Below are 12,498 nucleotides of genomic sequence, written 5' to 3'. Positions count from 1 at the left end.
TTTCAAAACTAGATATGATAGGAAAATAGGACAGGAGTCGTTGTTATAAACAACCGGTGACTAGAAAGGCGGGAATCAATGCTGACCAAGAGTCAATGCTGGATCCTGCCAGCACAAATAGGTGGAAACAATTAGGTGAGTACACACACACACGCACAACAGGTAGTGATGTGTTGGAGGCTGACTCCATACACAGTTTCAAATCTAGATATGATAGAGCCTAATAGAGTTGCTGGCATCTTGTCCTTAAAGTGTCCAGCAAGCATGTTACTGTCACTGTGCTCGTCTCGGGTGCTTGGGCCAGGTGTCTACCTTGTATTAGCAGCCTAAGATGTTTGTTACATGTGCTACCTCACGCCTGGCCCACCTCCTTATTCAATTGTTATAATTCATCAGTAATTAGGCTTCAGAAACACTGAAATGGAATCGTAACATATTTATTATAGTGGGTGTTGCTTTTACACGCAACAGATGGTGCTGTTTAAAAAAAAGCATGTTTTTACCTCTCACAGACATAATGAAATGAACGGCATGGTAAACAACACAGCACAATTCCAACGCAATGTCACACAAAATAATTAAATCCAAATGATAATAAATCAAAATCTATGAAAATTCACTTTATCAGTGCAATTGGAAACACTGAAACGGAATTGTAACATTTAGTATAACATGTGTTACCTTTACGTGCAACAGATGGCACTGTTTAAAGGAAAAACATGTTTTTACCTGTCACAGGTGTGGCATGCATTTAGTATGTATATAAAAACACGCGCGTATTCGAATGTAACATTGTGTCAAAATTTCAAAGTAATCGGTCCAGAGGTTTCTGAGATTTCCCTCAAGTGAAAACCCATATGAAAAACAGTTTAAAAAATAAACATGTTTTTACCTGTCACAGACGTAAAATCTATATAGTATGTATATAAAATTACACTCGTATGCGAATAGAATGGTGTGTCAAAATTTCAAAGCAATCGGTGAAGAACTTTCGGAGATTAGCGATTTTGAACAAACATTTACATTTTTATTTATATAGATTTGATAAATAATTTTTTTTAGCCAAGTGGGAGCATCAATCACCCTACCCAAAAATGCCAAAACATTGAGGAATTGTAAGATCGAGCTTGCAAAATTATCAGGACAAATAGGAGAACCTGTGACAAGCCACCAGCTTGCGATCCTGGCCGAGGCCACTAGAGTGTTAGTGGCCCCTCAGGTAAATTAGGTATAGTGTTCATCCAAATGCTGAAGCATTCTTTTCTTCGTTGTTAGTGAAACAACTGATGACAAAATATGTATTGTTTGCCCATTGGTCTTGTAAATGTGTAAATTTTGAAGCAAATAACTTTTTTGTTAAACATTTGTCATAAGGGAGTCGCTGCTCGACAGTTAGGGAGAGCGGTTGTGTGGACCCCGCTCCTCAGTTTAGACCCGGCACCTGGTGTGGATGGTTGCTGGTGGTAACTGTTGTGGGGCCTCACTGCTGTGCCGGCCGGTGGGATGGTGCCTGCCCTTTGCCTTTACCCCCTGTTCAGCGTGCTTTGATTGGACGGAATTCTCTGGACAGGCGATTTACCTGGCGGTGGAAGTGGTGTCGATTGATCTCCTGCGGGTGGATGTGGCAGTGGTATCTGGTGTGCAGATTATCTCCAGTTGCTGGGTGGTGCTGAAATTCAGTTCACCGGCTGTCTTCCGGGACTTTGGCGACCGCTTTGACAGCCATTCCTTCCGGCTGCCTGTGGATGTTGGATCCGTGACCATCTCGGATCGAAGTGGAGCGTCCATGTAAGTGGCCGTTCATGAAGCGCCGTTTGAGTTCTCGGAAAACCTCTTGCGGCAATACTTTACCCGGTTTCGGCGTGTGTTGCATGTTCATATGAACGCCGTCTCCTCTGCTAGGAGAAAGGGAGTCTCAAATGGAACCCCGACATTGCCTGTGCACCTTACGGCCTGGTGCAGTTTGTTGGGGCACCAAGCTGTGGGTTGCCATGCTGAAGATGTGGGCCATGTGAACCTCTTCCGGGAGGAATTCTTCCCTCTGGAGGTTCAGGGGGGGGTCTCTGAGTGTGACGATGAGGATGCTGTGGCTGGGCTTTCGGCTGGGTTGGTGGTGTCGTGGGTGTCTGCGGACCCTCTGCCTGGCAGTGCGGGTGTTGAGGCGGTGGTGTGTGGGGTCGCTCCCCCACCTTCCCCTCCCCTGACTGCTGTGGTGATGGCCGAGGGGCATGTGTCCTCCATGGTGCGTCCCTGGAAACACAAACCGAAACTGTCTCAATTTTCCGCTTGTTACAACTTGTAATAAAGTTGTTACATCTTGGCTTAACGTGTTTATGACGTATTAGAACGTTGTTACAACTTGCTATATTGGTTGTTATAATTGGTTAGGAGGTGTTAAAACTTGTTCGAACGTTGTACCAACGTCGTAGTTTCGGTGTGTGTTTGGCGGGGTGGTGCTGTGGGGCTGGGTGTGGTGCCTGTGGAGCCTCCCGCTGTGAAGCCTGTGATGGTGTATTGTCCGGTGCCACCGAAAGTTGCTGCAGCTGAGATGTTGCATGGCCGTGAGGTGCATGACCGTGTGTGGATGCCCCACAGTTCTGGTGGAAGGGTTGATAGTTCCGATGACTTGCTTCCGGAGTCCAAGCATTCGAGGCGGGCTCACAGTTCGTCTCCCCAGGTGGTGCTTCTTGGGTGGACGTGGAAAATTTGAGAGTTCGCTGTCCTCAGAGGATGATGAGACGGTTGATGGTGGTGTACCTGGTGCTCCTGTGGTGGATGTTGGTGATGGGGTGGCGGTGGTTCCAGTGGTGGCTGTTCCTGAGGGAACGGTCCCGGTGATGGCTGTTCCTGAGGGGGCGGTCCCGGTGGTGGCTGTTCCTGAGGGGGCGGTCCCGGTGGTGGCTGTTTCTGAGGGGGGGGGGGCGGTCCCGGTGGTGATGCTGGTGCCTGGTGTGGAGGCCGCATTGCGTGCTCCTGATTTCCCCTCAGTGTCCACTGGGTTCTCCAGGTTAGGGGGTTGTTGCCCCAGTTGTGGAGGAGGGTTTGGGGATGGGGGGGGACTTGGTTCTCGTCTTAAAGAAGAATTCCGTGCAGGTGCCCCCCCCCCCCCCCCCTCCATGCAACAGTCCCCCGTGCAGCCACTCCCTGGGTTACAACCGCATATGCTGTGGCCTCCCGTGTAGCAGCATCCTGTGCTACAGCCCTCCATGCAGCAGCCTCCTGCGCTATAATCGTCTATGCTCCAGCCCTCCGTGCAGCAGCCTCCCGTGCTGCAGCCTTTAGTGCTTCAGCCCTTCATGCAGCAGCACCCTTGTTTTGAAGGACTTCTTGCAGGCCATTCCTGTGTGGTCTCCGTGGCTATGTCCATCGTGGCTTCCATCTTGGAGGGAGCCCACCGAGGAAGAGAAGGGGTGTTTGATGAGTACTGGAAGTAGCTCGCATTCCGTATTCCTGCTGCATGGATGGTTGATCTGCCTTCCTGTTACATTGTTTCTTTTAATAAATTTGTATATTCTTTATATGTTCTTGTGATGTTGATGTGAATGTTCTCATTTTGTTTTGGTTTGTTTTGTAATTGTTCAGGTATTCCATTGTCTGAGTTTTTATTGTATTTTTGTTTTTATTTTTGTATTTTTTTGAATTTTGTATTTTTTGTTTTGAGTTTTTTCTAAAAAAAAAAAAAATACACGCACAATATGATCAGACATTTGCCAAATATTTAAAGTATCTCGTAATATACATGCTGTAACATACTAAATATTGGGGTGCATTTAGGTCTTGATACCATTATTCATTTAAAGTATATCAACTATTATCACAAATTAAATGTTTGCAAACAACTTTTAACTTGAAAATACGTTATACGTGTTGTTGACCGAGGTGTGAGGACGAAGGAGGGGGGGAGGGAGTGTTTTGTGTGATGTCACGTCATTTGCCTCAACAACCAAATGCCAATACATAAAATTATCATACAATATATCCTTTACGTAATAGATTAATAAACTCCTAAGCACAAAAGTAGAGCCATCTCTCCCTTTTTCGCTAATCTATATATATATATAAGTTTTTATTCACTGTACTTCACTATTTTCCTTTCAATGGCAGTGTGAATTATATAAACTGGTGGGTGGTATTTTGACCAATGAAACTCATTGTTTCAAAGCGCCTATTCATTCATAATCTAATTCATTACTACGACAATAATAAACGCGGTGTTGCCATTTTGCACTTTCAAAGAATCTGGGGGGTGAAGAATCCGAGATGGCAAAGAATCAGCGGCATAGGCATAGGGGAGAATCGAATCTCACCTCAGCAAGTGGTAGTGGATGTGTCCGCTCTGCCATTCCATGAGACATCGAGACCTCTGCACCCCCACATGGTACTTGTGCATCCACTCGATCATGATTCACCGGATTAAAGTTCGGTTCCGATATGAAACCTCGTTCACCCGGCCCCAGATACTGTCGAAAATATTCGACATCACCAACGCCGACGACATCACCAACGCCGACGACATCACCAACGCCGACGACATCCGCGCCGACGCCGTCGGTGTAGATGTCTTCTCTTCTACTCAAGCGAGGAAGCTCTCGAACAACTGTTTGCTCCAGAACACGAGGACAGCCTATGAGACTATGACCTGATAATCTTACCTACCCGTTGCTATCTGGATGATAGAACAGTTTTCATCAGCCGCACCAGTGTATTCATCGCCACCCAGGAACCTGCCAACATCGTGAAGAGCATCAACGATAAGAACCCGGCCCTGACTGCAGTCAGAGTTAAAGTCATTTAAAACGACGACAACCTATGACCTACCCTGAAGGTGACCTTCTCTACAGCTGCAGCAGCAACCCAAGCAGTGGAAAACAGATTCAGATGCCTAGACATTTCGATCACCCTGGACACCGTCAAGAAAGAGCGCTACCTTCATCTACGTCAGTACTTAAAGTGTTACAAGTATGACCACTACACCAGGAACTGTGAACTCTCCAACGGAAAATGCAGCATCTGCACCCAGTAACATCACTACAAGGACTGTCAGTCGACTATCCAACTATGCATCAACTGTGGAGGCCCCCACACCAGGCTGATTCCATGGACTGCCCCAACAAGAGTAAAAGTAAGTCAGAAGGCGGCACCCACCAGGCCAACCACCAATCAGTCCACGAGTTTCAACATCCAAGGCACGACGTTCCCAATGCTACCAAACTCTTCTGCTACGACGATGTCCGCACCAGCCCCGCCCCTCTTCCACTAGGGGCCCAACACACAGATGACGACGGCCCAGACCTCCAGCAAAGCACCCAGGTAATCAGCAGCCCCTGCCGCCACCACTCTGTTCCCTGTTTTGATTCACCTTGCAGAGTACTGCACCTACAAACTACCCCTGCTCAACTAGTCCAGATCTCACTACCAAACGGCATCCGTAGCAGCAACGGCAGCAATAGCAACGACAAGAGAACCTCTGGTGAAGGAATCGACAACAGTTCTAGCAGCACCAACAAGTCCAATGCCAGCTACCTCAGCGACCCTCACCTCATCGGACCTGGTCTAGCGTTACCCAGTGGCAACCTGAACCCCCACTATCGGCATGCGATCAAAAACTAAGAAGCGTCAACAGAGATAACAACCAGACCACATCTCCAGGTAAAGTAATAATACCACCAATTGAACCAGGCTATGGCAAGAACCTTGAGGTTACCTAAACCGAGACCGAAGACGAGGAATCCAAAGATGACGAGAAAAGTCCCTGCTATGGCTTCTTTGTCTATTCTCGAAGGTTCAGGGGTAACCCCACTACCAGACAACAGTTGTCACACAAATGCAATGAGATCATCGCCAACAAGAGCTATTCCAAATACCCGCAACCAATGTTCGTCCACGCCGACGCCATGCACTCCTTCGACCTCTCCATCCTGAGAAAGGAGTACCACAACCTAGTCTTCGCCGCCAGACACCCTGAGGAACAATGCGAACTCAACGACGACGATGATGACCCGGAAGGAACCATTACACATTAATGAAACGTCACCTCAGGCATAAATGCTGCCCATCTAAACACAAGCACATGAATGACAAAACGTGTACTGCCTCAAACGGGAAGTCGAGTCCTCCAAGCCAGACTCGGCACCTCGCCTTCACCAGCATGAAAGCCAACAGGCACTCCACAAGACCTCTGCCGCAAAAGAATTAAACAACAATCAACTTCACTCCAAGATATACACTTGATGCCAACCCAGGATGGAGAGGCCAAGAAACTTTCAAGCGTCCTCCTTCACCATCCAAATCCTCTTCAAGAATTGCATCTCCTCACCCCTCTTCCTCCTGACTTTTCCAAGCCCTTTGGACATCGGACTTCGGGGGGGGGGGGGGGGTGAAGGAATTCTTATCCTGAACTGTACCATGTTTTTGGATAATTGTATTTACTCACAGAGATAAATATATTACTGTTAGGTGACGACTGTAGCAAGCAGATACTTATGTTACTAGAGTAATAGCCTAGCAAGTTAGTTTGAAATATGTACTAACTTGATTGCTGAAATAGAGGGAATACAGAGAACATATACGGCACGCATAGACGAGATAAAACACCTAAATTATTGGGATCGTCTCAAAGCTCTCCAAATGTACTCACTAGAAAGAAGACGAGAGAGAAACCAAATAATATGCACATGGAAAATACTGGAGGGACAGGTCCCAAATCTGCACAGTAAAATAACAACGTACTGGAGTAAACAACATAGAAGAAAATGCAGAATAGAACCAGTGAAGAGCAGAGGTGCCATGGGCACAATCAGAGACCACTGTATGAACATCAGAGGTCCACGGTTGTTCAACGTCCTACCAGCATCAGAAATATTGCAAGAACAACCGTGGACATCTTCAAGAGGAAACTAGATTGCTTTCTTCAAGGAGGGCCGGACCAACTGGGCAGTGGTGGGTATGTGGGCCTGAGGGCCGCTCCAAGCAACAGCCTGGTGGACCAAACTCTCACAAGTCAAGTCTGGCCTCGGGCCGGGCTTGGGGAGTAGAAGAACTTCCAGAACCCCATCAACCAGGTATCAACCAGGTACATATATGTGCAAGGACAATCCAACTTACTTGATATGTGTAATGTTGGTTAGGCTGCAGTCTAGAACTAGGAAGAGAGTTGAGATCCTCACCTGAGGTCATTTTCATTTATTGTAATTTCTTTGTATTAAACGAATGCTTGTTTGAAGATTTGTTTCTTCTTGTCCACTGTGAGAGATTTATGAGAGATAAATAGTGTCCTGCCTACTTAATAATTGTATTTATTTATTTATTTATTTATATACAAGAGTTCATATATTTTTGTACAAACGCATGGCATTTCGGGCAAATCCTTAATCCTAATATTCCCCGGAAAACGACCCACCAAATCGTTAAACAACCAGGTACCCATATTATTGTTAAGTAAACAGATTCGGCCAGGATGCGAACCCAGGCCAAAGCACCCACAAAACCTCGGGCGAGCGTCTTACCACTATGCCATGGGGACTGCAAGAGAATGAAGAGTATACAAAGGCAACTAATTGCAAGGACATGTGAGTAACGTGGGGGAGGACTGAGTCACTTGTAGCTCAGTTTGGGTGTGGGTACAGGTAAGGTATACTGTACTATAACCTGTAAGGTAACTTGGACCTTACCTGTACTCAGGTAAGGTACTCACACAGGTAAACAGGTAAAAGGCTGAGCCTGTAGTTGCCATCTTAGTGATGTGATTCCTCTTCCCCAGAATTAAATACGAGTTCGGATGATTCCAACTTAAGTTTCTGGCATAGTTGTGGTGGCAGCGAAGGATGGTGCACTGGGGATGTTTACTAGATGTAGCATTTTTGTTCACTATCAGCCCACTGAATAACGTGGTAATTTTGGGGGCCACAATGTGCAAGATACGATCCTGATATGACCTTTGTTCTGACTCCAGTTATAAACCAGATTCTGACCCCTGCCCTAACTCCGACGCTGACCCCTTCCCCTAACTCCTGCCCTGACCCCCCCCTGCCCTAACTCCTGCCCAGACCCTAGCCCTAACTCCTGCCCTGACCCCTGCCCTTACCTCTTCCTTGACCCCTGCCCTTCCCCTTCCCAGATTACTGTCCTGACATTTGCCTTGACACCGTCCACACCCTTGCCCTTATCCCATCCCTGACACTAGCTATGTCCCCTACTCAGAGAAATGTCCTTAACCCTGCCCTACCCCGTGCCATAACCCCTGACCTGCCCCCAGTCCTCTAGCCCTGACCACTGCTCTGACCTCCGCAGAGGGTGCGAGGTGGTGGAGCCAGAAGTCAAGGGACTTCTCTCCAGGATGTGCAGCCACACCTCCCCGCCGGCCGCCTCATCTGACGTGACTCTCCGCCTCCTGCTGCTTCTGTCACTGGCAGCCAAGGGTGAGTGAGGCACTCTACTAGGGTGAGTATAACCGTCTAGGGTGAGTGAGGCACTCTACTAGGGTGAGTATAACTGTCTAGGGTGAGTGTGGCACTCTACTGGGGTGCGTGTGGCACTCTACTGGGGTGAGTGTGGCACTCTACTAGGGTGAGTGTGGCACTCTAGGGGTGAGTGGCACTCTAGGGGTGAGTGGCACTCTAGGGGTGAGTGGCACTCTATGGGTGAGTGGCACTCTACTAGGGTGAGTATAACTGTGTCTCGGGTGAGTATAACTGTCTAGGGGTGAGTGTGGCACTCTAGGGGTGAGTGTGGCACTCTAGGGGTGTGGCACTCTAGGGGCGAGTGAGGCACTTAAGGGGCGAGTGAGACATTCTAGGGGAGCGTGGCACTCTAGGGGGAGCATGGCACTCTAGGGGGAGCATGGCACTCTAGGGTGAGCGTGGCACTCTAGGGTGAGCGTGTCACTCTAGGGTGAGCGTGTCACTCTAGGGTGAGCGTGTCACTCTAGGGTGAGCGTGTCACTCTAGGGTGAGTGTGGCAATCTAGGGGTGAGTGTGGCAATCTAGGATGAGTGTGGCAATCTTGGGTGAGTGTGGCACTCTAGGGGTGAGTATAACCGTCTAGGGTGAGTGTGACAGTCCAATGTGTATGTGGCAGTTAAGGGTGTAATATTCATGGGTGAGTGTGCCAGTTAAATGTGAAGGGTGGCAGTCAATAATGAGTGTGACAGTCTATAGTAAAATATTCGAGGGCAACCGTGCGGAATGTGGCACCCAAGAGTGAGTGTGAGAGTCAAAACAGTCATGAGTCAGTGTGATATTCAAGGGTCAGTGTGACTTAAGCATCAATGTTAAATTCATGGACCAGTGTGACAGTTGTAACTGCCGTTTAACACGTCACTTCCCAGTTGTGAGGAGTCATATACTCCCTCTAACATAGCCTTATGGACAAAGATGGCGGATCACCCTGGCCCGAGGAGAGAGTTTTCCCGCCGAGAATCGCAGAGAAGGCAACGCCGAAGTTCTCGGATCGAGGGGAGGCGATTGGTCACACACTGGTAGGCGTGTGACTAATGAGAAAGCGATCGGAGGTCACGTGACGTGGCGGGAACTCCTGAATGACGCTTGTCGCCTCCCATTGCACCCAGTAACAGCGTCGGAGGCAGACGCACCGCGGTCAGTTCGGTTGAATTCTGGGATTCTGCAACGTTATGAGGGCTTGGCAGCAGACAACTAGGTAATAACTTCACAACGACAGTGCAATGCATCCAGGGAAAGTTTCTAAGGGCGAAGTTCAGTAGGTTGCAGTCAGATTGCAACCTGCTTGAATAAAAACGGAGTTTACGGTAAGTGTGGCACTCACACTATCTCGGTGATCTGGGATCACCTGCTCCTGTGATTCCCCAGATTCGACCATCGGTTCATTAAGGGGTCACAGGTCCATAACGGACCGAGGTAACGTATATATATACTCCTGACTGTCGTTAGCCCTGCCTGGTAACGTCCTGTCAGTTGACCCATGTCAGGTCATAGAATCATGACATTTAGGGTCACTTCTGACCACAGTGTTAAGTGGTCGTTTCACACTGAACGGCGTCTGGGTACTTGGTCAAGGAACCGAGGATCCGTCACAGTGATTACATTGTGTATATTGTTGTCATGTGTTACTGTGCGATCTTATCCAGGCGTTGATATATCATTGTTGTCTACTTTGATTTGTTTCAATTTTGTTTCAAGACATCATCACTAATGCCAATTTCCTGCCTTTTGACTGACCGAAGTGTTGTCAGTGTACCGCTGTACACCAGTGGATTACCTTTACATTGTTAGTGCTAAAGAGAGCTATCACAAGTGCACAAGTTAGTTCACTTCTGTAGCCGCAGTAAATGGTGGAAAACAAGTTCTCTGGCCGCTTAGTTTTGGAGGGGAAATTTTCTGTTAACCCTCTTACACACGGGTACATTCATTAATTTTAATATATTATTGTTAAATTGAACATGCTTTCAATTAAACCCTTTTACCCATATTACTCTCACATATAAAACTTATACAACTCCCTTATTCACTTAATGACTTCTTGACACTTCTCAAGGGTAAAGCTAGTCCACAGCCTTGTTTCTAAACTAAATTTGATGCAGTGAGCCCCTGGCGTTCTACGCCGTCTAGCGATCATTGCTTGAGCAAGTAATTATCAAAAGGCACCAAACCGGGAAGGCTATGTAGCACCATCAAATGTGCAGGATAATCAGAGGGCGCTAAATATCACCAAGGACGCCAATACGAGAACAGAAACGCATAAGGCGAACAATATCAAAAGTATCCGAGTCACCAAGAATACTATCGAGGGATAAGCAACCGTGGAGGACGGTTGGAAAACAAGACACACGCTCGTCCCGGAAGTCAGAACGTTCAACAAGGATATGCACGATCGTAAGAGGGACAATACAATTAGGACAATAAGGAGCAGGGCGGCGCTCCATCAAGTAACCATGAGTTAAGTGAGTATGGCCAATACGCAACCTCGCCAGAGCTGTTTCCCATTGCCGGTTACGGTGGTAGGAGGATGGCCACAAGGACACACAACTCTTAAGAGTATGCAGTTTGTTACCACTAACAGACGACCAATAAGCCTGCCAACGGGTAAGGATGGAGGAATGCATAACCGGGTAAAAGTAGGAATAAGGAATACCTTTATGAGAGATGGGACAAGAGCGGACAGCTTCCCTGGCGGCAGCATCTGCACGCTCATTTAAAGAGACACCAATATGGCTGGGAACCCAACAAAACTCAACTGACTTAAATTTACTGTGAACAAGAAACAGCCAATGCTGGATCACGACAACCACTGGATGAACCGGATTAAAAGACTCAAGAGCCATGAGGGCACTACGAGAGTCAACAACAATGACAAAGGGAGATTGACAACGAGAAAGCAGGAGACGAAGAGCATAGAGAATAGCACAAAGTACCACTGTGAAGATGCTAGTCTCTGGAGGTAAGCGACACATATAAGTGCAATTAGGAAAAACAACAGAGTTGCCAACACCGTCCACAGACTTAGACCCATCGGTGAAGTGCTCAAGGAAAAGGCGTTTTAGAACTGTAGGAGAGTAAAAGCTTTAGGGATGTGGGTTAAGGATGTACAAAACTGCTGAAGGGGGACTCTCCACGGGGGCAAGGAAGGAACAACACGAGTAGAAACATTAGAAATACGAACTGAAAAAGAATCCTGTAAGCGAGATCACCGGACAGAAAGAGGGAGGTGGTGAAGAGGAACAGGAATCGCAGGAGGGTTAGAAGTTAAAGCATGACAAAGGCGAGAAGAAGGAAGGATGTCGCAAGGACCGCGCAAGATAGCGAAGACAGTAGTGATCATGGCGGTCCAGGAGAGATAGGAAGCCAGTGTCAACATACAAGCCAAGGACGGGAGTCGAACGAAAGGCACCAGAACTGAGGCGCAACCCAGTATGGTGCAAAGCATCAAGACGGTGAAGAGTAGGAGGAGAAGCAGATGAGTAAGCAGGGCAACCATAATCGAGCTTAGACAAGACGCGAGAGGAATGCAAAGCGAGTAGTGTGTGCCTATCCGCTCCCCAAGAAGTATAGGGACAATACCTGAAGAAGGGTAAGGGCCTTAGAGCATTCAACACGGAGGTAAGAGATATGGGCCGACCAAGACAAACGAGTGTCAAAAATCAACCCCAAAAGCTTAGCGGAATCCTTGTACACAATGGGGTGACCATAAAGCGACAAAGAAGGATGAAGAACGACACACTTCCAAGTAAAAGTCATAGCACAAGTTTTAGATGTAGAGAACCTAAAGCCATGATCAGTGGCCCAAGATGACATGGCATCAATCATAAGTTGAAGCTGGCGTTGAAGGAGAGGTGAATCATCACCCTGACAGCAAAGGGTAAGATCTTCGACATAAAGAGTGGAGAAGACGCCTTAAGGAAAAGAGGAAAGAAGACCATTGAGGGCAACCAGAAAAAGAGTAGTGCTTAGAATACTACCCTGGGGCACACCTTCATATTGCTGAAAATAGGCAAAGAGATAGTTGTACTAAGCCTCACCCGAAAGG

At 47.5% G+C, this 12,498-nt stretch overlaps 1 protein-coding gene across 1 annotated transcript in view; it reads left to right on the top strand.

The window, feature by feature from the left end:
• The window catches only part of LOC123759848 (uncharacterized), a 210,735-nt gene that overhangs the window by 105,005 nt on the left and 93,232 nt on the right, over positions 1–12,498 (top strand). Inside the window, exon 2 of the mRNA XM_045745106.2 lies at positions 8,290–8,417. Within this exon, the coding sequence (XP_045601062.1) occupies positions 8,336–8,417 (82 nt within the window). The 5' untranslated portion in view covers positions 8,290–8,335. The remainder of the gene's footprint in view (positions 1–8,289; positions 8,418–12,498) is intronic.

Source organism: Procambarus clarkii, chromosome 8 (genome assembly GCF_040958095.1).
Source record: "Procambarus clarkii isolate CNS0578487 chromosome 8, FALCON_Pclarkii_2.0, whole genome shotgun sequence".
Taxonomy (NCBI): Eukaryota; Metazoa; Arthropoda; class Malacostraca; order Decapoda; family Cambaridae; genus Procambarus; species Procambarus clarkii.
Note: the sequence above shows the minus strand (reverse complement) of the source record. Positions and strands in the feature narration are given on the sequence as shown.